This window comes from Diplodia corticola (genome assembly GCF_001883845.1).
Source record: "Diplodia corticola strain CBS 112549 chromosome Unknown scaffold51, whole genome shotgun sequence".
NCBI classification, from domain to species: Eukaryota; Fungi; Ascomycota; class Dothideomycetes; order Botryosphaeriales; family Botryosphaeriaceae; genus Diplodia; species Diplodia corticola.
In genome coordinates this window covers 168,826-192,207 of record NW_017971530.1, presented here as the reverse complement: position 1 = coordinate 192,207, position 23,382 = coordinate 168,826, and the positions used below count along the sequence as shown (strand labels likewise).

The window sequence follows — 23,382 nt, the reverse complement described above, 5'->3', positions numbered from 1 at the left end:
CCGAGGAGATGTCGATGGGCCTGACGTCAGAATGTACGAAGTCGACAACACGTTGGCGTAGGATTAACATGATGGACGAGGTCACGATGGACGAGGTTATGCCATTACCAATTGGAAATTGGTCGGGCTTTCCCCCAGCGCGGCATCGGATTGGCCCAAGAGAGTGAACACCGGTGTCACACTCCTCCACCCTTTCTCGTCCTGCTGGTGTAGGTTTGACTGTATTCAGGAGGGATGTGTAGATACTGTGTCGAAGTCATGTCTGGAAACCGCTGTCTATCTTTTGTCAGACTGTTTCTCTCATCACCCTGGCGCTCTGCTGCGGCGAGTCGGCCACTTCCTACCACTTCATCTCAGAAGGCTGATCGGAAATCCATCGTTCTTGAGTCGCTCATTCCGGTCATCTGCGGTTTTCTTTGGCATGACTCGAGGGAATCTATGGCAATGGAAGTTCGGTATAATCATGAGAAAGATTTGGGTCCTCTGTGTTCGGGTCGAAACTCGACGATTGCTTGGGCACTGTCAGTCAAGCAGCGTCGGCAACAACTCATACGCAAAAGCAAGAGTCAGCTGCTTCTTTGGCTAATATACAACTCTGTGTTCTCACCTCTGCCTTTGCTGATCTGTTACCCCCTGCACGTGGTCCTTACTGCTTCCTTCTTTCCGGAATTTCTCGCTAAAGCATCCAATCACTGCCTTCACAGCTCAAGCGTCTGTTCTAACCATAATGCAAGCTCCAGCTGGCCGCCACTGTTCAGCTGCAACTTTTCGACATTCCATCATGTGCCATGTGAGGTTAGTCTAGATGTGTGGAGTCATAAGTACTGGCCTGAGTATAAAGGACACCTTCCATGCAAAGCTCTACATAACAACATGGCGTTGCTATAGGATTGGGTCCTTCTAGACTCTGTCCACGGGGCGTGGCTGATGTCTTCCATTTCTACTAATCAAGTAGCAGGCGCTTTTCTAGAAGCTATCACGTGGCTTTCCTCTAGCCACATCAGGTATGTCGGGAAATTGCGATAAACTGCGGGGTAAGTTTCAAGCGGACCACATCTTGGGTAGATTGTCCTAATAACTTCATCGTTGCAGGTGCGATCCCTCCCGTCTATCTCACGCCGTGGTCAGTGGGGCACGCGTCTCCTGACATCAAACCTTCAAGGAACGGGGCTTGACCCAAGCGCAAAGGGGACGTCAGTGGTTCGCGAACAGTTCATGAAGCCCCTTCAATCCCGCGGCAAGCGGCCGCTCGAGGGGTTATATTTCGCACGAGCATCCATGATCTACGAAGCTTGGATGAAGACCTTTGGCGAGCGACAAGCAATTTGAACGAACCCCCGCCCCCTCGACTACTGCTTGCCGGCCTCGATCCTACCCAGAGGACCATTCTCCTCTCAGCCACCAGCGGCGGTGCAAAGGAACAGCGCCGTTCGCAATTACCCTTCAAACGGACGGCGCGAGTGATCGACGGGCCGAAGAGACGCGGAGAAGCGCACGTCTAGGGGCCCGCCGAAGCGGCGCCTAATGATCGTCCTCTGCTCTACGTCCGGAAAGACCCTGAGGAGGCCGTGAAGGCGATCTCGGAGATGTGTGTGGTGGTAGCAGCAGCGGCCACCGCCGACGCGGCCGCTCCGTTTCCTCTTTTTTCTTCCTTCCCAACAACGATCAAATTCGCGCACGGCAAAGAGCGTCGCCGCCATCATCAGACGACAGGGGGGGGGGAGCTGACGAACATGGCCAGCCTTGGACCTCGGGGATCGCGGGCGCTCTGACCTGGGCGCTGGCTGTGCCTTCGGGCCCGCGGCGCACAGCGGGAAACCGAGCGTTGCATTATTCCCCTTTGCTGCTGCGGCTCTTCTTTCCAATACTCGCACGCGGCCTACTTTCAGCTAGGAGACGCGCCGCAGGATTCATTGGACGAGTGCGGCGAGAGGGAGGCATGCGTGGCGTGGCTGGGAGGCAGGCGAGGCCGTATAGGCGCATAGAAGAGGCGTATTGGGCGAGGCCAGTGCAGTGAGACGGGAATGGCATGCGGCTCGAATGCTGCACGTCAGCTGGCCGCGATTCGCAGCAAATCGAGGTGGCAGCAGCAGCAGCAGCAGCAGCATCAGGCGGATGGGTGGAGGAGGATGTCCGCAGGAGCAGGCACGCGGCGGCCAGGGGCAGGGTGGCTCAAGATTTCCGGCTGGTCGTCATTAATTGCGGTCATCTGACGCATCCTCCACGGCGTGCGTGGGCAGTGGGCTCTGTGGTTGAGAACAGGTCGGCCAGGCATCCCCGCAGGCGGCCCTTCCCTTGGGGCGACGCTGGTGCAGCAGCTGCAGCGGAGCCGAGAGCGGGGACTAGCGTCGATGCCAAATTTCCCCAGGCCTGGCCACGCGGCCCTAGTAGCTAAGATCTCCCTCGCGCTGCCGTCAGACTCCCCACGGCGCCGCCAAAATGCCTCTGGTAGGCCGTTTCTTTTACGTTTGCCCTCGACCGTGGCGGCCCATCCCTGGGTGGCGCCTGCCCGGCCCCTCACTGCGCCATCGTGCCCGCCGCGCCTCATGCGGTCAGCTGCAGGGGCCGAGACGCCTGACGGTCAGGACGGGCAATTCAAGAAAAATACAAATCCGGCCTGTTCCCCAGCAGACAGAGTGGGCCCTCACCGCCGTGGTTCATCATCGCTCCGTCCCAACACCAGCTCTGCAGCTGCGGCCATCCAGGGTCCAGCCAACACCGCCCGCGCCACAGTGGCAACTCTCCGCTCCCGGCGCTTATACCACCCTCTACGCGCTGCGCTGATCCCGGCCGTGGTCGAGCCTGCAATTTTTGTATAAGACCAGCCGCCCTTGCTTCCTCAGGCCCGCCGGTTACACGTACTATCCGTTCTTGGCGTCTCATCACCAACGTAGCACCGCATTCCTGGAACCACCGCATTCCTACCGCAATCTCTTCGCCTTCCCCAGCTTCACTGCTTTGCCAGCACCATCAAAGAGGAGGAAGTCGTAAACATCACCGCCCACACACACAATGGCCTCCCTCGGAAGAAGACTATCCAAGGTACGTCGTCTCGCCGTCATGGCTGCCATTGACTTTGACTCACACTGCGGTGCAGCGCCTGAGCATGTTCTCTACCAAGCGCAGATCTACGGCTGAGTCCGTGGTATCATACTCGAGCCTCTCGACGTCGCTCTCCGAAGTGCCGGCGGAGAACAACGAGCGCTTCGACAAGGACCTCTGGCTTCCGGCGCAGATGGACCTGAAGGACCCTCGGCTGGACCTCCCGCGCGGCGGGCTGCCGAAGTCGGGCCCGGAGTGGTACGAGGCACTGGACGAGGACACGGCGACGTGGACCCCCGACGTCTTCTACCGCGGGCTCGACATCTCGATCCGGGAGTACCTGGACGCCGAAGCGGACCTGGTGGAGCTCCTGCACGACGCCGACGCCGACGGCATCCCGTGGTGCACCAAGGAGTGGACGTACACGGTGACGGTGCGCACGCGCTACATCCACGACCGGCTGCGGGCGAGCTACGACTGGCTCGGCGACGAAGAGGGGCTGCAGCGGCGCGGCGTGCCGTCGTGGTTCGTCGAGGACGGGCTGAGCGGGTGGATGGAGAGCCGCGCCCGCGAGATGCGCGAGAACCCCGAGTTCTGCAAGTACATCAGGAAGGAGCCGCGGGCCTGGGTCGCCCGCACCCAGGACAAGCGCATCGATTCCTTCCACGCCGACCTGGACGAGAAGCACCAGGCACAGCAAGGGCTGCAACAGCACCAGCGCTACCGAGACGTGCCTGACGAGCAGCTGAGCGAGAAGCACGAAGAATACTGATGAGCAGCCCGCCATTTGCGTGCACCGGCGCGTTTCGGCAAGACGTGTTTGATCCCTTCCGGCTGGCGGCCAATCCATTTCGCTCAAACCGCTTGCATCGAGCCCGTTCCAGCTGAACCACGTCGGTGGGCAGACATGGGAGCATCCAGGCCCTTTAGCCGGGCCTCGGGCCGCCTGGACCGCCATGGGCCTTCGGACGCAGCCGTGTGCACCGTCGCTCCATTTCTCTGTTCGCAAACAAGCGTCGCTATCCGTCAGCCTCGGCCGGCAGAGCCTCTTTCAACCCTTTTTTCCTCTTTTGTACCTATGGCATTTTGCAGCATATTATACCCTTTTCAGGCGCCGCATCGGCGCACCATTCTTTGAGGACCCGGGTTAGAAGGGCCTCAGTTGCGAAGAAGTCATCAGTTGTCATCATACATGCATTTGCAGGGGACGGGCCACGGCGGCGGCATCCAGCGGGAAAAAAAAAATCGCTGTCCACGTTGGTGGTTGGTGGGTTGGCTGGGGGCGCGGTTCGCGCAGCGCCGGGTGGCGCCATCTTTCGCTCTCTATTCCACCCGTTCTTTTTTCCCTTTTTACTCGGTCTCTGCTTCGCTGGCACACGCGTACGCCGCGAGAAAAAAACTTGTCGTTCGTCCGTTTTTGCATGTGGGCTGCGGGTGTGGCTTGGGCTATCAGCCAGCCAACAAAAAGTAATGTTCTGGGTTAAGATTCGGGAATGCCGACGGGCAGGGCATGTATGGGCGGCGGCGGCATTCTGAAGAGCAGGGGTCGTTATTCAGCCTTGGTTGGCTCTGGTCTCTACCATGTTCTTTTCCTGTACAGCCAGTATCATTATACCCCCCTACGAATATGATTATGCAACCGTCCAATCATGCTGGCCACTACTATTCCTCTCTCTCTCTCTCTCTCTCTCTCTCCCTCGCATTGGTAGGTCAAGCACCACGGTGAAACAGCGCGCGGCAGACAAAACGACGATGACGGCGGCGGGAGAAGCCTCTCTACATTGTCGTTCGTTCGCGGCTTGACGAGTGGAAACTTGACGCAAGCCACACTGCTGTAAGGCGTGCCGAGGTCAGTGGTTCTCGTTGCAAGCCGCCCCACCCCGCTGCCGCGCCGGGGGCACGGGGCGCGGCAGTTCTTCTGTTGCAGTTGGTCCTAAAAATTTCCCGCCCTCTCTCTATCTCTATCTCGATCCGGAGTCGTTGCTACGCCGCGACACACATGGCAGCAGCAGTTTCAGGCCGACTGCACCGCCCCTCCGGCCTGGGAAATGCCCCCACTGTGTTGTGTTGTTGTTCTTTGGTTCCGCCATTTTGGCTCCGCTCGCGAAAATAGTCCGGCGTATCGTATCTTTCCCCCCCCTCCTTCGTGTCAGCATGCTCACTACGTCTACGTACTACTCGCTATCTTATTTTTTTTTCTTCCTTCTTTTCTTCACATGCCCTCAGGCGAACGGGGCGGGATCCACCGTCTTCGCTTCGTATACGGGGATCGATCGAACCGAGACCGCTCTCCGCCCCCGTCAGACGCGTAATGCTCGCGGATCCTTCACTTGCCTTTTTGGGGTCTTTATACCGCCCGTTTGAGTTTTTGGTGGGGAACACCCACGACGTCATGAGCGGTAGTCTTGTTGGAGAGCGGACGGGCTTGGTGGTGTTTTTCTTTTTCTTTTTTTGGGACGATGCTTACGCTGCTCTGTGTCTCCCGCCTTGTGAGTTCGCTGGGTTTCTCTGGTCGTGGTGTAAAGTGGGGTGGTGGCGGTTAGGGCGCTGTTGTTGCAAAGGCAGGGCGAGTGCGTCTCCCACGTCGTACTAACTAGTCACTGTATATACGAACATCCAGGCCATTGGCGTCAAGAAAAAGCGGTGAGGCGGTCCTTTTCAGCATTCGCCTCCTTCCGCTCTACTTGATGAAGCCACGCGGAATATTATCATTTCGTGGCAGGGCATATCTCCCATCTCCCCCCGGGGGCTCTTGAGATGAGTTGATCAGCCACGGGCCGTTGATCGAATGACGGTCCTTGACGTCAGCACTTGCTGCAGTTCGTGCATCCTTCCCGCGAATGCACGGACGGACAAACACGATAACAACACCGTTTTCATGACACGGCGGGGGCCGGGGGTTGAGGGGGGCCGGCCCGCGGAGGGGGCACGGGGGGGCTGAGCAGAGGGGCGATCAGTGGGGGCCGACATGCTGTATTTACTCGCGCTGCAACACAACAGTGCACAGCCTCTTCGTGTTTCGATTACTGCAAATGGAGGGTGGGGAGTCTGTGTTGTCGGAAGAGTATTCGTAGTGTGCGGCGGTCCGACCAGCCAGCCAGCCAGCCAGCCAGACGTCAGCCAGCGGGGTCAAGTTCAGCCCTCCACTGTTCTCAGCCGCCTGATATGTAGCCGGGTCCCTTCTACATACTTATCGGCTGATGAGAGATAAAAAAAAAAAAAGTCAGCCAGGCAGGCCAGCAGCCTAGACCACCCCGGTCGGGGAGCAGGCAGACATGCGATTGTTCGCCTGTTTCGCCTTACCGTTTCTCTTGTTGAAACCAAACGAAAATGGGGCTGGGGTCGTAACAGCCAGCTGGTGCCATCAACGGACCTTTACAGCAGCGGTGTGCTAGTGGGGAATGGTAGCCTGAGCCGCACGCATTTTTTTTCTTTCCTTTTTTTTTTTTGCTTCAGGTCTCTAGTTCGGAGGCTAGAACCAATGGCTTGGTACCGGTGGATTGCGGCTATTGGTGGCGAGAATGAGGCGGGATTCTGCATGTTTGGGTTCGGAGAGATGGGAGATGGCGCCTCCTCTGACTTGTTCTGCATAGTGTACCGCAGTAAATGCTCCATCGTCAACTGAATTAATGTCGCGGCACCAGCCCATTTCGTATTATGCTCCTCGCATTTAACGCCCCCTGACTATGGCGAGATTTCAGAACCATAGATCGGTGAAGGTAGGTATCAAAAGCTCAGCATGTGTACGACTGGCATGTGGTGGTGCTTTGTGGTGATAGTAGCGTGGTATGTCAGCCTCAAGGCCCGTATATTCGATCCGAGAGGCTGATCAATGCAAGTAATGTGTCATCTGCCAGACTGGCAAGGCATATTCGACCGCTTTCAATGGCATTGGAAGGCTAAGGCGAGATCATCCTCCTGTGGGCCTTTCCGGCTGCCTGCATCGGCATCTGTTGCAGAAGACCGCGAGGCTGACATCGCTGGCTCGCCGGTCACACAACACTGGCACAAAGCATGACGACCTGACTATGGTGGCGGTGTCGACCTCAACAGACACGGGCGAGTCTCATCCGAAGCTGGGGCCAGGCAAGACCAGAGCCATGAGATTTCCAACAATTCCAAAGGATGCGGTGTGAAGGGCCATCTCGTCAAGTCATATCTGGGTGTTGCTAAAGTGCCTGCGAGTACCCTTGCCCGTGGTGTCAGCAACGCCTGTGAAAATAACTCGGTTGACGGGAGTTGTGTCACAATAGAGCACGGAATAACGCCGTCAACCGGATTAGCAAGGGTAGAGTCATCTCTTTTTTATGTCCTTTCTTCCCTGCTGCAGCGCCTATACTCATCTTCACATACACACACACTCTCTCGTTTTGGCAGTCTTTTCAAGAAAGTTGAATTGTCTCTTCCACAACCCACAGCTCCAATCCTTCGACCACATGAAATATCCACGATGGGGATCTGGAAAAGGGGTCTGGCCTTCGTCGTCCTAGCTTCGGTAGTACTTGCTTTGATACATTATTTAGTACCAAAAGTTTTAACACATTGCTTATATGCGACCGTTCTCGCTCGTAACAGTGTTTTCCCTTCTCTTTGTGAGGGGGAGGAGAGAGAGAGAAAGGGGGCTTTCCCACGTTCAATTTCTCTCCACCTCGTTAGAATCAGTGGCAAAATATTTTGTGCCTCGGTGAATCTTTGATAACGGTGATCCTAGAGAGCTCGACTTATTCTAAGAACCACGCCCGTCACACTGATGTAGCTCCATTTTTACCTTAATTCTTGCGAACATCCAGGGATTTGTCGTCACACAGCAAGCAATAAGCATCATCAGTTCGATTCAGACCAGGATGTTATATTAAAGCATTCGTACAGTCTCACTCGTAGATTGAAAACTGTTAATCCAATACAAACTAGAACGCCAGGCAATGCTAACACGGTTGTTCGTCTGTATAAGAACCAAGAGAAAGAATCGAGATAATAGGGAAGACAACCTTACCTAAGCTTTCGTGCCTTAGATCAAAGTCGATATTTTCCTTCACCCCGTCAACCTCTGCCTTTCCTCATTCTTCCCATCCGCCCTTCCGCCATCCTGCGAATCCAACTCATCATCACTCCACTTGTCATCGTCACCCACCGCAAAGATCGTGTCCCCGTCAAGACTTTCCCTGGGCAGGTTCGATGGTCTCTGAGGTTTAGGAGCCGGGAGAGGAGACTCGGTACGATCAGGGCCACCATAGCTGCCGCCGCCGCCACCGCTGCGCGTGGGAGCAGGGTCGTAGGCAGGCGGATCGTTTGGTCCACGTTCTTCGTCGTCTAGGGAATCGCGGAGGGAAGCAATCTCGAAACCCTCGTCATCTTGTGCAAGCTGTATGGCAGTTACTATCGTTTGCTCGTCGTTTGGGATCATATACGTAGAAACTTACCTCATCACTCATGGCGAAGCGGCGGTTGTTCGCAGTTGGCCTCCAGATATAGGCAACGAAGCACACATCGGCGAGATAGACCAAATTGAGCCAACCGTCCAACACGAACCAACGGAACTGCCAGTGAGTAGGGGCAAAGTCGGGATCTCCGGCACCGGCGAAAGCGAAGGAGTTGAAGAAAAAGAAACCAAAGATAACGAGAATGCTGCTGAGAATGCACCACCAGAGCCTTTTGTACATGAGGAACTTGACGCGCTGCTTGCGGTCGACAAGGTCCTTCATAGTCATGTTCAGAGAGTTGAGAGTCCATATGTAGAAGGCCGTAAGAGTTGCGGAAAGAGGCAGGATGACCAAGAGGACCAGCGGACCAGCATCGTCAGGGCGGATCGTCAAAGATGCAATGGCATATACCACACCAAAGACGAAGTGGGCCACGGCGAGCCAACGGACATAGACCATGGTCTTACCCAGCGTATGCTTGACCACACCATAACCCATGCAAACGATAAGGAGCAGGAAGAAAGAAAATGAGTTTCGACCGGCATTCAGAATGGACACGACGATCATGAATATCTTGTTGCCAGTGTTGTTGCCATAGCGGTTCTGGTAGTCGTAAAACCCCCAGGTCATGAGCATTTCCACGACCAGGAATGCGATGATGGCAGTGATGTAGTTCTGGACGGCCAGGATGTCGTGGCGGTGTTGAAAGTAGAGAAAACCCCAGAATGCGCCAACGACGGCGTAGACAATGGCCATGCCTCCGTAGAAAGGCAGCTTCGCAATCTGAGCAGCCGGAAGCTCGCCATATGCGTTCCTGAACTCGGCGATGGCAGTGTACTCTTGTCCCTCCGGGGCAAAGGTTTCGACGCAGTAGTATCCGGTCTTCTCAATGGGGTAGTTCACAGCCAGACGGTTCTTCTGCGCAATGTGGATAGCCTCGGTGCGAATGACGCGCTTGGCTGTCTTATCGGCATCGTCGGAAATGATAAACTCGCCGAGATGCGTAGTGTTACAGAAATTCTGTGACACGGCATCATCGTCGCAGATGTATTTCCTCTGGCATCAGAAGTCAGTACCTGGTTGGATCGATCCTCTCACCGGATTCCGGTGCAACTCACGTCCATGTAGTCCGCGTCCGAGGGCTTGCCTAGCAAGTCCTTGTCCAGCCATTCGAAGACAAGAAGGCTGACGACGGGATCGTCGCCCTTCTCGGCGGCGATGTTATCCTTGGGAAACACGACGAGGATGAAGGGGTCGACGCTGCCGCCCCAGGACTTCTTGCTATACATGCCCGAACATTGTTGGCGGTTTTCGTCGGTTTGGTCCTATGCGAAGTCAGCGGGGGCCGCGAAGGATTGAGTGAGGCGACGGCATACAAGCTTGATTTCGATGGCGTTAGCAAGCAGCGCTGCGCACAGCAGCAGGAGGGCGTGCGCCCATTTCATGGTTGCGGGGGGCCGGGCTGAAGGCCTCCAAGAGGCGGGAGTCGATGGATGCGGGACCGGGGTCGAGCGGGTTCGCAGGAGCTGGACGGGAGGATTGGCGCGGCCACAGTTCACATACCGCGATGGGCTGCAGCTCGAAGGGGTGGCGGAGGTGGAATGTGGTTGCTCGGAGTAGCAATCCGCGTAAGCCTGATGCTGGACGTGCGCGCAAGCTGTCCGTTGCGCGCGCCGCAAATCCCCCGGTCCGCCAAGCTCCGACCGAGGCTCTCGCCTGAATATATTCTCCACCAGTTCGTCATCCGCCTCCTCACTCTCCTCTGCCCCACCATGCCCGGCAAGCACGTCGACAGCGACCCTTCGGCCGCCGGCCGCCCGTGTCAGAGATGTCGCATCTCTGAGGCCTCGATCATCGTGCGGGCCGAGCCCCTCTGCAGGTACGCAGCTCTGATGGCGCTGCACGTTGCTTGGCTTACTCTTTGCTAGGGACTGCTTCGTGAAGTACGTAAACACCAAGGCCATCAAGCGCATGGAATCCTATGCCTACTACGTCAAGAACCGCTCGGCCAACGAAGAACGCAAACTGCTCCTCCCCGTTTCGTTCGGAGTATCCTCCGTTACCCTACTTTACCTTCTAGACGAACACCTGAAGAGGCAGACGGCCAAGTCTGGTCGCACTGGGTACGCGTTGCACGTCCTGTTCGTAGACACAGCTGCTGTGGAGAGGGATGTTCCGGGAACAGACATGCTGGATAAATTAAAGGAAGCGTTTCCTGGCCATGAGTACAGTAGTGTCGCGCTCGCCGACATATTCGAGAGCAGCGACGCCAAGCAAATCCTGCAGGAGATGCCTGAAGTGGCGTCTGCAGAGGTCACTGGCGAGGCTGAAACGCCGCAAGAGAGACTGGAACGCCTGATCCTTTCCCTGCCCTCGGCCACCTCACGGTCCGATGTCATCACTATACTCAAAAACAGGCTCGTTGTAAGTTTTGCGCAGAAGCATGGCTGCAAGGGTATCCTGTGGGGCGATAGTACCACGAAGATTGCGGGGAAGACATTGGCCGAGACTGCCAAAGGACGCGGCTTCTCGCTGCCATGGCAGGTATCGGACGGCATGTCACCTTTTGGCATCGCCTTCAATTATCCGCTCCGCGACCTGCTGAAGAAGGAGTTGGTCGCTCATGCCCAGGTTACTGTTCCGCCGTTGACTGGCTTGATCCACGCGGACAAGCCAACCCAGGCCTCGGCCAGCGCGAAGAACACCACGATCGATGACTTGATGAAGCAGTATTTCGAATCTGTGGAACAGGAGTACCCGAGTATCGTGGCGAATGTGGTTCGCACGTCAAGCAAGCTTGAGCCTGGCGCAACAGAGGACGACAGATGTCAGTCATGCCACATGCCGGTAGCCGGAGCACGATTCGGCATCCATGGCTGGGGCGGCGATCAACAAGACGCGGCGTCTATGCAACCGGGGGCAGGGCGTCTCTGCTACGGCTGCACAAGAGCTGTGCCGCAGTCGGCGAGCTTGTTGCCGTGAGGCACAGTGGGCTGGCGGTTACAACCCATTTGTATTTGCAGAGATGAGCTCGAAGATGTGATGCTAGCCGCATGCGACGGTGTTGAGCGATGCGCCAACGTCGGCACCGCATTGGCGGGGTCGGCGCTTAGAGCTGCCCACATGCATGTGGACCTTCTTCACAACCACGGCGCTTAACCGCCCCTATTGCTTCTTCAGGCAATAAATGTTTGCAAGACCCAGCCGTTTTCAGGAACGCCTCTCTAAAAACGGCCATGCCGTCCCTGCTTGATCCACATGTTCGGGTCTCGATAGCAAGCGCCATGACGCCGCGCAGATCGCTTGGCAACGGGGACACCAATAGCACGGCGTAACGCTTGCATCTTTGCCAGCCCTACTCTAGCAAATGTTTCAGAATCTCAAGGGGAACAGCGGTTACGCTACGCCGCCTGGCTGTTTGTGCTTAAAGCTCACGGCCCCGGCTGCCTCTGCATTGCAGGCGCAGGGTGCATGCTGCGCATGTCTCATCTCTGTTCCTCTCTCTGCCTCTAATGTCTACTCTCCTTGTGACGTATCTCCTTCTTCGGCAAAGCCATGCCTTGCCTGTCATTGTCGTCAAGCAGCAGTCGGACAGCGACCCTTCTACCGCCGCGTCAGCATGGGTGTCTCCTCCAAACGTACGCGGGACGTACGATTTGATCCTGGGCTGCCTGGCGACTTCGTTTCTCTCCGCCTGGATTGCATGGCACCCCAACTTCAAGCCCGGAACTTCTCCAGTCAGATCTCTCTTCGAGCGCTTGCTGTGGATCGGAGCCGTCATAGCTGCACCGGAAATCATTCTTTTTTCTGCTTGGGAGCAGAGATGCGCAGCACGAAAACTTCGGGATGAGATCAATCAGCTAGGCCAACGAGCATACGACGCCGAAGATATTGACTCGGCTGTGCGTTCTTATGAGGAGCATCTTCAGGATAAAGTAAGCTTTGATCCCGCCTTGAAAACATGGTAACTAACACGTCTTTTAGAACATGTCTTTTCTGAAGCCTTCCCATATGCCTCGACGACTCTCGGCTCCAGCTACCACCGTCCCCGTTCTCTCCGCAGCATCGCTGCGGTCTTTAAACGCATCATCTCAGTCCGCCTTCGGCCACCCCTCACCAAGTATCTACTCTCACTCGGACAGCCGCTCCGAGACCATGGTCTCGAGCCAGTACGCGCACTCCCGAACCCCGAGCCGGAGTTCTGCATCACCCCCAACCAAACCCCTCTTCTCCCCTTGGACCCTCAACGATGCCTTCTTGGCAGTCTCTGGCGGCCTCACTGCCGACTCGTCCACATTCTGGACAACCGACACCCTCACCTTCACCCCCGCCGGTATACTCGAGCTCGCCCGCGCCGGCCTCCTTCCCGCCACCCGCCCCTCGACCGTCCCCGACAAAAGCAAACGCGACGGCATTGCCATCTTCCTCGTCGCCATCCAATGCCTATGGTTCACCGCCCAGTTCCTCGCCCGCCTCGCCCACCGCCTCCCCGTCACCCTCCTCGAAATCGGCACCCTCGCCCACCTCCTCTGCACCCTCGCCATCGCCAGCACCTGGGCCCGCAAGCCCTGGAACGCCGCCAGCACCGCCTGCCGCCCACCCCTCCCCCACCCCTCCCACGAGCGCCAAACCGACCTCGCCGCCCTCTTCGCCATCGACCCGCACCTCTCCCACACCCTCAACCCGGACAAGAACCGCCTCGTCTACCCCATCGACATCACCGAGGCCACCGAAGCCCTCACCAACGCCTCCTTCCCTCCCCGCCTCACCGCGTCGTCCAAAACGAAGAGGCGCACGTCGGCCTGGCAGCTCAGCGCGGAAGGCCACGCCAAAGTCGCCGAGCTCCACGCCCGCGCCTGCCGCGCCCTCGAGCACCTCCGCCGCCGCCACCGCGCCCAAGTCATCGGCTCGCACGTCGGCCGCGCCCCGCCCCCGCCCTCCCTGCGCTTCGTCCAGCCGCGCGTCGTCGCCAGACGCAGCGACTGGAGCGTCGAGGGCGCGGGTGCGCTGGAGACGATGCGAGAAGCGGGCGCAGGAGATGCTGGTGGCGCCCGCTCCTTCGTCGTCGTTGCGCCCGCTGTTGCGGCCGCGGCGCTGCTGGGCGCCGTCGCGCTTGGCGTGTCGTGGTGGGCGGAGGTCTTTCCGACGGGCGCCGAGAGGGTGGTGTGGAGGGTTGCGGGGGGCGCGGTCGTCGGCGTTGCTGGTGCGGTGGCGGCGTTTGTGGGGGGTGGCGTGTCGCGACGGTGGAGGGGGATGGGGGCCCGGGGAGGAGCTGATGGTGGTGGTGGTGGTGGCTCGGCGGCGGTGTGGAAGCGGAGAGCTGTTTACGCCGTTGGTGGGGTCTTGTGGGCGCTGTACGTGGCTGCTAAGGGTTGTCTGCTGGTGGAGGCGTTTGCGAGTTTGAGAGCGCCGCCGCAGGGGACGTATGAGGATGTGGTGGGCGTGCGGTGGGTGCCGCATGTGGGGTGGTGATGATGATGATGATGTGTGAACGTCCCTCCTCTTTTGTGTCCTCTTTCCTTTCGGTAGACTGGGAGGGTGTATGGGAGCAACAAGTTACAGCGATTTTTGAGTCCTGCATTGGAATTTGGAGCAGTTGGGTTATTCGTCGTGGGCATTGACGTGTTTATTCGGACGTAAATGGGCGAATGAGAAGTCTTATCCTGTATTCCATTAGGCAAACATTGGTTCCTTCTGTGACGTTTATTGACTGTGGCATGTTGCTTGCGTCCAATGTTTTGTGGCTTTCCTGATATTATTAAATATTTTTTGGGGTGGTATCATATAACGCAAAGAGTGTAAAAGAGTCAAATCCGCTGAAGATGCCTACCCCCCCGACCCAAAGGAAAAACAGAGGAAACACAGCTGCCGGCCTGCCAGTCTTCGTGCGCTATGATTACAAGAGGGGTATACAGTCATAAACAATTTCAATCAACGCTAAGAGATGCAACAGAGGGAGGGAACTTTAACGGCGGTCACGCCTGTCGTCCCTGTGGTACTCTCTCTTCTCGCCCCTCTCGACGCCCCTCTCGACGCCTGTCTCGAGATCGGGCTCACGCTCACGGCGGCTGCCACCGAACCAGCCGCGGCTGGGCTTCTTGGCGTGGCTGGGATGCCTATCGGGAGCGTAGCCACCTCTCTTCTCGTGGCTGTGACGAGCTTGCTCGGGGCGTCTGGGCTCATAGCGGTCGTGTACACCGTCACCGTTGATGGGGCGGCCATCCTCGTCGTACTGAGCGAGACGTTGGAGGACGTGGTCGTTCTCGCTGTCGCTGAACTCCTCGAGTACGGTGCCGGCGGGGGTGTAGGCGTCGAGCATGCTACGGCGATTGCGCTGTTTCCTCGACTCCTTGGGCTTGTAGATTTCGTCGAGACGTTGTTCAAGCAGACGCACGTTCTTCGAGTTGGCCTTGTACATGGCGTCCATCAGGTCGCCGAGCAGGGGAACGAAACCAATGAGGAAGTCGAAGGCGATGTTGATGAGCATGTGCAGGTGCGTGCCGAAGCCGAGCTTGCACTCGACCTGGGTCATGCGCCAGTATAGCATCAGCGCGAGGACGCTATCAGCAGCGTCGCCAGCTCTGCAGGAGGTGTTAGCAGTGTGGTCTCGGTGCTGATGGTGGCGAGATTACTCACGCAGGGACGAGGCCAATGACACTGCTCCAGCCGAAGCGCTGTCCAAAGAGACTGAAAAGTGCGCAGTCGAGCCAGTAGGCACGCTGACGGGCTTTGGCGAGAACAATGGCGTCATGTTCGGGAATGTAGTCCGGAATTTGCTTCTTGACCTTCTTCATCTTGCCGTTGGGCTTGCGAGGGTCCTTCGGGACCATCTCGTAGTATGGATCCTAAAAGATAATATTAGCCACTGGTCTGTTCGTTCATGTCGCTTCCATTGATCGTTTCTAATGATAGCGCAACCACGGGCGCAATTTTCAAGGAGAGAATAGGCGTAGATCTGGCCACAGAATCGTGGCTTGAAACGCATGAACTCCCCAAAATGAATGCGCCCGGCCTCTTTCTCTTCTTCTCTTTCTCCTTGACATGCAGTTGCTTTCGACAAGCGCAGCGAATCGAACGGCGGGACAACTTACGTAGGGAGTGACATCCTTGTCCTTGTACTTGTCCATCTGCTTGCCCAGCATCTTCTTCGCCGCGTACTTTCCGACGACGGCAGCCATGGTGTATTATTGGCTTGGCGCAATAAAATTAGGATACGCAACAGAGAAAGGGGTCGAGTTGGGTCGAGGAGAGTGAGAGACGAGGTCGTGGAGAGGGTCGCAGCGAGCGCTTATATGGCGGCGTGCAGGTTTGCGGTGATGCGCGGTCTTGCTACGTCAGGCAGAGGCTCGGGCGCGATGGTTGGTTGAGGGCGGCCGTGGCCTGAAACGCCGTCTCAGAAGCGCTGATCCGAGAATAATCGGTCGGCGTGTAACGACGGAGACGCGCGCGTGGAACGAGCTCTGCGAGGAAGACGGCGGAAAGCAACAAAGAGACCGGTGAGGATTGCGACAGCAAAGACAGCGGAGAGAAGGCGTTTGTTAAGTAGCATGAGGCACAAAGCAGGATGCCGGCAGATGACGTTCTTGGCCGTCCAAGCTCCACTCGGCTTCCTTTCCTGCCGCCCAGAGCTTCAACCTTAATTCGCCATGATCGCCGCAGAAAAAGTGGCGGTGCAGTGCCACTGCCAAGACCGCGCGTCTGTGGCGCGTGCACGCGGTCACGCCGTTCGTCAAGCGTCGCTGCTACTCGCCCGCCGCCTTGAGCTGCCCACCTGCCACACCACACCCACATCGACGCCGCGCCCAACTCGACCCGAGCACCGGCGAGCCCGCCCAGGCCCGTGGCTGCACTGCCCCGACCCTCAACACTTTCGCCCGCTCCCCTTCGAGACGCTTCTACCGTCGCTTGCAAGCCCCGGTCCCGCTGCGCTCCCCGCAGCTCCCGCGCGAACGCGCCCCAGTCCCGCTACCCTGCTCCACCCGCCGTGCGGACATGCCCAGCGACACCGGTCAGGATGGCAGAAACAAAGATGCAGCTAGTTGATTGTAATGCGCACCATCCGCGCGCCGAATTCGTAGGCTTGTACGGCTAATCGCTGCGTGACCCAGGGCTCGATGACCTATGTGTGCGCTTCATCATTAACCTCCCCAAGGAGGAGCTTGAGTCTGTAGAGCGGATATGCTTCCAGGTCGAGGAGGCCCATTGGTTCTACGAGGATTTCATCCGCCCGCTTGACCCTTCGCTCCCGTCCATGAGCCTGAAGCAGTTCTGCTTGTTGATCTTCCAGCATTGCCCGCTCTTTTCTGAGTACGCCGAAAGCTATTATTCCGCCGCCTACTCCGAGTTCCTGGCATACAAGACTCGTGTTCCCGTTCGCGGTGCCATTCTGCTCAACGATGCCATGGATCATGTCGTCCTTGTCAAAGGATGGAAGAAAGGCGCAAGGTGGAGCTTTCCACGGGGCAAAATAAACAAAGATGAGGATGACCTCGACTGTGCGGTCAGAGAAGTCTACGAGGAAACAGGGTTTGACGCCAAGGAAGCTGGCCTGATCAAGGACCACTCCCAGATGAAGTACATTGAGGTTTCAATGCGAGAACAGCACATGCGGCTGTACGTCTTTCGTGGCGTCCCCATGGATACGTACTTTGAACCACGAACGCGGAAGGAGATCAGTGTAAGCCTACAAAGCTTGGAACTGGAAATGTTGATGATCCTAACGATGGCAGAAAATCTCATGGTACAAAATCTCCGAGTTGCCGACCTTGAAGAAGAGGCAAAACCAAGGACAAGGAGCAGGAGAGAATCTGTACAAGGAGAACATGTTTTACATGGTGGCACCATTCCTCGGGCCTTTGAAGGGTTGGATCAAGCAGCAGAACAAACTGGCCCGTCGTGCTCCGGCTGCACATGCCGCTCTGGCACCAACCGATGAAGAGGAGACTGCTGCTGATGAATCGGCGGTCGAGAGTACAGCTCAGCACCGCGTTTCTCCGGACACCCATCTAGAGTCCCTGATCGCAGGACTACGCCAATCCAAACTCGAACCGGACACGACGAACTTGCCTGAAGTCACCACCGCACAGGACCCGTCACCCGATCCTGCCTCTGCCTTGAAGCGCATACTGAGCGTCAGCGGCCAAGGAGGAATGGCTCCACCGCCACCCTCAGCCTCGCCAAACCCTCTTTTGGCACTTCTCCAAGGCGGGCAGATGCAGCAGATGCCAATGATGAATACGTCCAGCATTCCCGCGACGCCTTATGAGCAGATCAATATGAATCCAAGCCAACCGGACACTCCTCATCATCAACCGCCCCGTCCACCTCAATTCTCCAACATGGCACCACCACCTCACTTTCCGTACTCGCCGGCTCACCAAGGGCTTCATCAACGAATCCCCATGCCACAGCCGGGTAATGGTTACTTTGCCGGTGCGATGAATATGCCGCCACCTCCGGTCCCGAATATGAGACCACAACCTCCTCAGCAGCAGAGCATCCCTGCTTGGCACCAGCAGCCTCCATCGTACCACCAGCAGGAGTTCCCCCAGCAGGAGTTCCCCCAGCAGGGATTCCATCCCCAAGCCGCTGCGCCTCCTAGGCCATACCAAAGAACTGGCGACCCAGAATTTGCCCACGGCACTCCATCTTCAGCTCCAGTGGCTCCGGCAATTCCCCCGCCATCGAATCTCCCTGCGCCCAAGCTCAATGCGCACACCCTGAGTCTTCTGAACGCGTTCAAAGGTGAACAGTCTGCAGTCCAGCAGTCTTCTCCGCAGCCGGCCATTAGGCCATTCACCGCGGCCTCAGAGATTTACAATTCCAACCGTCCTCATCACCAGCAGCCCTCTGCAACTGTTCCAGAAGTGCTTCACAGCAGGCCAGACGAAATGGCGCAGGATAGCAACTACATTGACGGCCAGCCTCCTCCGGTTGCGTTTGCTAATAAGCCAAGGACTGCTCAAGCGGATGCCTTGTTGGGTCTTTTCCGAAAGCCATCAACATCTGGTCCAGTCTCCCCCCCGCAAGAGATGCCCGCACAGAGTCTGGTTCCTGAACCAGCCGAGCTGTCAGCGCAGAGCCCGAGCATTGATCGCCAGAAGCTTGCTAGTTCGCAAGGTGGCTACATCTCTGCCGAGTCTCTCGAGCCCAATGTCAACATGGCAAACCACAACAAGGCCGGGGAAACATCAGCGACCGTCTCAGGCCCTTTCAACGCCCCAGACTTTGATCAACTTCGCAAGCATACTAGGGTCTCTCAGTCGAACGGACGCGCTTCACCGCGGACCCAGGGAAGACCAACGTCTAGGCCTGAGCGCCAAGCAACACCGCAATTCTCCATCTTGTCGCGCCCTCGTCCGGAGGTTTCAGCCACGCCAAGCCCAAAGCATACGCCATCTGCACCAGTTCAGCGCAGGGACACAAGTTCACCGAGGAGCATCTTGGAGGCACCCAAGCCTTTCGCTCCTCATTTCACACCCCAGATTCTACGCCGTCCTCAGAATGCTATGTCGCCAACCTCTTCGAGGCTCCATTCGTTTGATCGCAGAGAGAGTGCGTCTTCGGACCAGAAGTCTGCATTGCTTTCGCTATTCAGCAAGCCCCAGACGCAGAGCCCCAAGGGCTTCCCATCTGGTGTCATCAGTCCCGTAAGCCCGTTGCCAGAGAAGCAGCATGGGTCTGGGGGTAGGTCTCGCATCAGCAGCATCAACTCAGTGCCTGGAGAAGGTCTTGGATCAAGGAGCGCTAGGGGTAGTGTCAGTGGACAGCCTACTACACCAGTAGACAAGAGCTTTCTGCTTGGGTATCTGAATGGTGTTGTGAAGGACGCGGGAAAGCAATAGCATTGAACGATTGGAACGGCCGGATCGGAAAATAAAATAACGATGGTGGTTAAGCGTACGGATTGAAAATGGCGTGACTGTATAGCGATAGTCCGTATGTACAAGGCAAAGGCCACGATTGTTTTTGCCTCCAAAGGCCATAAACTCTACAGTGCAAGTGATCAACCAATTAGGCGACCGACTGGGTTGGGGTTGTGGTGGGAGCTCGGGAATTGTCAGCAAATCGGCATTTCCCGATATCAAAGCCGAAACCCTCTATGACGAAGTCTCTTCGAGCTCAAGAGCTTCTCCATCATTAACCTTTTTCCACCCACCCGCTCTGTTAATACCAATCCAACCCGGCCGGTGCGCGAAATAACTAGCGTAATGCTCTCCCGTCCGAGCGCCGGCAGCACCGCAGCGTCCGCCCTGCTCAATGCCAGAAATTCGTTCATCTGCACCCGCTGCCTCAACCACCGCCGCGCCGCCTCCTCCTCCACCGCCGTTCGCAACAATGGGCCCGTCCCTACTCTCCCACGGCCATTGTCGTCACGGCCATCCTTCTCCGCCCACGCGACCCGCCGACCCGTCATCCGCGCCTTCGCCACAACGAGCCCAGCGCGCACATCGCACGACGACAACGACGCCAACCACAAACCCAAACACAACACCAGCGCCCTGACCCCGCTCCCCCACCGCCGCCTCCTCGCCCTCTCCGGCCCCGACGCCCCCAAGTTCCTGCAAGGCCTGACGACCAACAACGTCCGAGGCACCGAGACGGACGGCTGGTACACGGCGTTCCTCAACGCGCAGGGCCGGGTCCTGTACGACGCCTTCGTGTACCCGACGCCGCACGCGGCGGGCGCGGCGGCGGGCGGCAAGGCGACGCGCGACGGCGACCGCGACGGCGACGGCGGGCGCGGCCGCGCCACCGGCGGCGACGACTGGGCGTGCTTCGTCGAGGTGGACGGCGCGTGCGTCGACGCGCTGCATCGGGCGTTGCGGCGGCACAAGCTGCGGAGTAAGATTAGGCTGCGGGTGGTGGAGGAGAGGGAGTGGGGGGTCTGGGCGGGGTGGGTGGTGGAGGGGGAGGAGGGAGGAGAGAAGCAGCAGCAGCAGCAGCGGCAAGGGCGTTCGGAATCGCCATCGCTGGCCCAGGCGATGATGCAGAGGAGGGCGGTGCATCTGGTCGACGGGCGCGTGCCCGGGTTCGGCGGGCACAGGTTCCTGGTGCCGGGCGGTGCGGGTGTTGCGGACGTCGCTGGGTACTTGCCGCCGGCCTTCGCGGCGCTGGAGCGCGCGACGCCGCGGGACTACCGCGTGCGCCGCTACCTGCACGGCCTGGCCGAGGGCCCCGAGGAGATCAGGGTCGAGGAGGCGCTGCCGCTCGAGAGCAACGTCGATCTCATGCGCGGCGTCGACTTCCGCAAGGGCTGCTACATCGGCCAGGAGCTCACCATCCGCACCAAGCACACCGGCGTCGTGCGCAAGCGCATCCTGCCCGTCCGGCTGTACGACGGCGAGGAGGAGCCGGAGCGCTTGGAGTTCGTCGAGGGCGGCGCCGGCGTGAGGGCGGAGGATCTGCCGCCGGGCGTGGTGGACGTGAAGAAGATTGCTGATGGCCCTTCTGCCGCCGACGCCCCCCCCGCGAGGAAGAGGAAGGATGGGAGGAGCGCGGCGAAGTGGTTGGCGGGCGTGGGGAACGTCGGGTTGGCGCTGTGTCGGCTGGAGATGATGACGGATGTCAAGGTCGCCGCTGAGGGGATGGGTCCCGCGAGCGGGGGTTACCAGCCCGGGATGAGGTTTGGGCTCAGGTGGGAAGTGCCGGGCGAGGAGGGCGAAAAGGGCGTTGGCGTCAAGGCGTTTGTGCCCGAGTGGCATCGGCTGAGAGCCGAGGAGGAGGCAAAGAGCAAGAAAAAGAAGATCGTGCAGAAGGAGTTTGAGCTGGATGATGAATGAGGTCCAGTTAGAATAGACGCTTTATACCAACGATACCTCTATACTCATCTGTCTCATTGGGAGAGCTCTAATGATCTCAGGTTGTAATAGCTTGCTCTTGCGAATAGAATCGCTGCTACATTCGCGTTGTTGTCACGAGATCCCTCACTCTTCCAATCAAGCGTTTCTGGCGTGAGACTCTAAGTAGCGTAAACTCGTCTATTCATATCGAACGTAGCTGCGCCATTGATACAGCTCACCAAATGTCGTGAAGACCGTATGGTATACAACCCAGATAACCCAATTCCGTTAGAACGCCAGGGAAAGAGTAATGAGATCTAATAGTTTTACCCACACTTTCCCTCTAGGTCCCTTGGGCGTGAGCTCATTCCTCCCTTATGTCTTTGCGAATGATCCACACAACTCGACCATTTCCGTGCTCGCATTTCAAACTCTTTCCCCCCTACTGGAACATACCCGCCTGATCTCTCTTCCACTCATCGAGCAGGACGAGACACTCGATATTGGCATCCTCAATGATGCCGTCCATCTTGATGTCGTTCTTGTCGTAGCCAAAGGGGTCCTCGAGCTGCTCGCCGATGCCGTCGATGCCGTAGAGCGTAAAGGCGATGATGGCGACGATCAGGATGCTCCACCAGCCGAACTCGTCGACGAGGGAGAAGGGCAGCACGCAGCCGTACAGGGCGAGCACCTGCTTCATGTGGATGAGGTGGGCGACGGGGATGGGGGTGGTGCGGATGGCCTCCATGCGGCCGTAGGCGGCGGTCAGGGCGTTGACCTGGACCGACAGCTGCGAGGCCTGGGGCCCGTGGAACCAGCCGCGGGCGACGCCGCGGCGGATGTAGGCCTCGACGAGGACCAGCAGCTGCAGCGGGAGGCCGAGGCCGCGGTCCTCGTGCGCGTAGATGTCGGGCGGCAGCAGCGCGGCGAGCTCCGGGTGCGACGACGACGCCGGGCTCGCGCCCGACAGCGCGTACTCGCCGCGCAGGTTGTGCTTGATGGCGTGCAGGGCGGCGATGAGCACGCGGACGACGCGCTCCGTGTCGGCGCGCTCGCTGCGCGTCGACTCGCCCGGGGCGAAGAGGTCGCCGGCGGCGGAGCCGTCGAGCGAGACGCGCGTGCTGCTGACCAGGAAGGAGCGCGTCAGGCAGCGCACGGCGGTGCAGCACTCGTTGAGCAGGTTGCGCCCCGTCCAGAAGCGGTCGTACGACGTGCCGTTGCGGAAGACGAGCATCAGGCCCACGACGATGGACAGCGACGGGATGATGGACGACGGCAGGCCGAACTCGCCCACGGTGCTGTCCAGGTACACGATCAGGGCCGTGAAGGCGGCGTGCAGGAACACGGGCACGAAGATGGCGCCGTGGATGGCGCCCTTGATGAAGCGCAGCACCAGCGGCCACCGCCGCGGCTTCGTGCGCGTCACGTTGAAGCTGGGGTGCGTCGACGCCGTGCGCCGGTGGTGCCGCACCATCCTGTTGGATGCTGGGGGCTGCAGTAGGCTGAAGTCTGGTCTGATGGGCGGCGGCGTCTGTTGGTTGAAGGTGTTGTAGCTCGACGTCTGCTTGCGCGACATTGGTGGGTACTAAGTACCAATTGATGGAGAGACTGGAACAGCAGACGGAGGACAATGGAAAGGACCGGGGCAGACACCGGCGCGGAATGCAGGTGGGGAAAAGGTCACGCTGGAGCACCAGGTGGATGCTGTCTAGAGCGCGAAGAAAAGTGTTCTGCCCAGCAGATGGCGAGGCGGCAAGTCGCAGGGAGACAAGACGGAGAAGCTAGTACGATCACAGGGAAAATCACACAGCTAAACACAGGAGGATCGCAAGGGCTTTGGCGGTCAACAACACGGGGCGCGTCAAGCGGGTGGTGGCGTCGGATTGTTGTCAATCATCTGCTGGCGTGGGGTTTGCCTGCGGCGCTTGGCTGGGGTTCGGCGTTGCGAAACAAGGCCCGGCAGAGGCGCCGTTTCAGGCCCTTTTCTGCCGACTCGCCGCCGGGGGCTGCGCCGTCCCGTCTGACGGGCTTGCAGCCTCACGGCCGGCCTTCCTGCCAGCGCCGCGTGCGAGTTCAGGCTGCCAAGGACCATGGTGCCTCTGTTGAGTAAGGGTCTGCTAGCGAGGCTCAAGCATATG

At 58.4% G+C, this 23,382-nt stretch overlaps 8 protein-coding genes across 8 annotated transcripts; 5 read left to right on the top strand and 3 right to left on the bottom strand.

Annotated features, from left to right (window-relative positions):
- Positions 1-3,012: 3,012 nt before the first annotated feature.
- Positions 3,013-3,814, top strand: BKCO1_5100073 (uncharacterized protein; the record flags this gene model as incomplete). Its single annotated transcript, XM_020276996.1, has 2 exons — positions 3,013-3,042; positions 3,098-3,814. The coding sequence occupies 2 exons, from the start codon at positions 3,013-3,015 to the stop codon at positions 3,812-3,814; spliced, it is 747 nt and encodes a 248-aa protein (XP_020127475.1).
- A 4,260-nt stretch (positions 3,815-8,074) lies between these two features.
- BKCO1_5100072 (uncharacterized protein) lies at positions 8,075-9,907 on the bottom strand (the record flags this gene model as incomplete). The annotated part of the gene is made up of 4 exons (XM_020276995.1): positions 8,075-8,404; positions 8,463-9,518; positions 9,581-9,787; positions 9,839-9,907. 4 exons carry the CDS (start codon positions 9,905-9,907, stop codon positions 8,075-8,077), a joined length of 1,662 nt encoding a protein of 553 aa, XP_020127474.1.
- A 327-nt stretch (positions 9,908-10,234) lies between these two features.
- On the top strand, positions 10,235-11,621 carry BKCO1_5100071 (thiouridylase cytoplasmic subunit 2; the record flags this gene model as incomplete). The annotated part of the gene is made up of 3 exons (XM_020276994.1): positions 10,235-10,341; positions 10,391-11,440; positions 11,486-11,621. 3 exons carry the CDS (start codon positions 10,235-10,237, stop codon positions 11,619-11,621), a joined length of 1,293 nt encoding a protein of 430 aa, XP_020127437.1.
- A 353-nt stretch (positions 11,622-11,974) lies between these two features.
- Positions 11,975-13,934, top strand: BKCO1_5100070 (uncharacterized protein; the record flags this gene model as incomplete). Its single annotated transcript, XM_020276993.1, has 2 exons — positions 11,975-12,397; positions 12,447-13,934. 2 exons carry the CDS (start codon positions 11,975-11,977, stop codon positions 13,932-13,934), a joined length of 1,911 nt encoding a protein of 636 aa, XP_020127473.1.
- Positions 13,935-14,427: 493 nt separating this feature from the next.
- On the bottom strand, positions 14,428-15,640 carry BKCO1_5100069 (ph domain-containing protein; the record flags this gene model as incomplete). Its single annotated transcript, XM_020276991.1, has 3 exons — positions 14,428-15,043; positions 15,099-15,307; positions 15,554-15,640. The coding sequence occupies 3 exons, from the start codon at positions 15,638-15,640 to the stop codon at positions 14,428-14,430; spliced, it is 912 nt and encodes a 303-aa protein (XP_020127419.1).
- An 836-nt stretch (positions 15,641-16,476) lies between these two features.
- On the top strand, positions 16,477-19,306 carry BKCO1_5100068 (decapping enzyme dcp2; the record flags this gene model as incomplete). Its single annotated transcript, XM_020276990.1, has 3 exons — positions 16,477-16,507; positions 16,571-17,139; positions 17,192-19,306. The coding sequence occupies 3 exons, from the start codon at positions 16,477-16,479 to the stop codon at positions 19,304-19,306; spliced, it is 2,715 nt and encodes a 904-aa protein (XP_020127420.1).
- A 366-nt stretch (positions 19,307-19,672) lies between these two features.
- On the top strand, positions 19,673-21,244 carry BKCO1_5100067 (folate-binding protein; the record flags this gene model as incomplete). The annotated part of the gene is made up of 1 exon (XM_020276989.1): positions 19,673-21,244. One exon carries the CDS (start codon positions 19,673-19,675, stop codon positions 21,242-21,244), a length of 1,572 nt encoding a protein of 523 aa, XP_020127425.1.
- A 442-nt stretch (positions 21,245-21,686) lies between these two features.
- On the bottom strand, positions 21,687-22,820 carry BKCO1_5100066 (uncharacterized protein; the record flags this gene model as incomplete). The annotated part of the gene is made up of 1 exon (XM_020276988.1): positions 21,687-22,820. The coding sequence occupies one exon, from the start codon at positions 22,818-22,820 to the stop codon at positions 21,687-21,689; it is 1,134 nt and encodes a 377-aa protein (XP_020127426.1).
- Between the last annotated feature and the right edge of the window lie 562 nt (positions 22,821-23,382).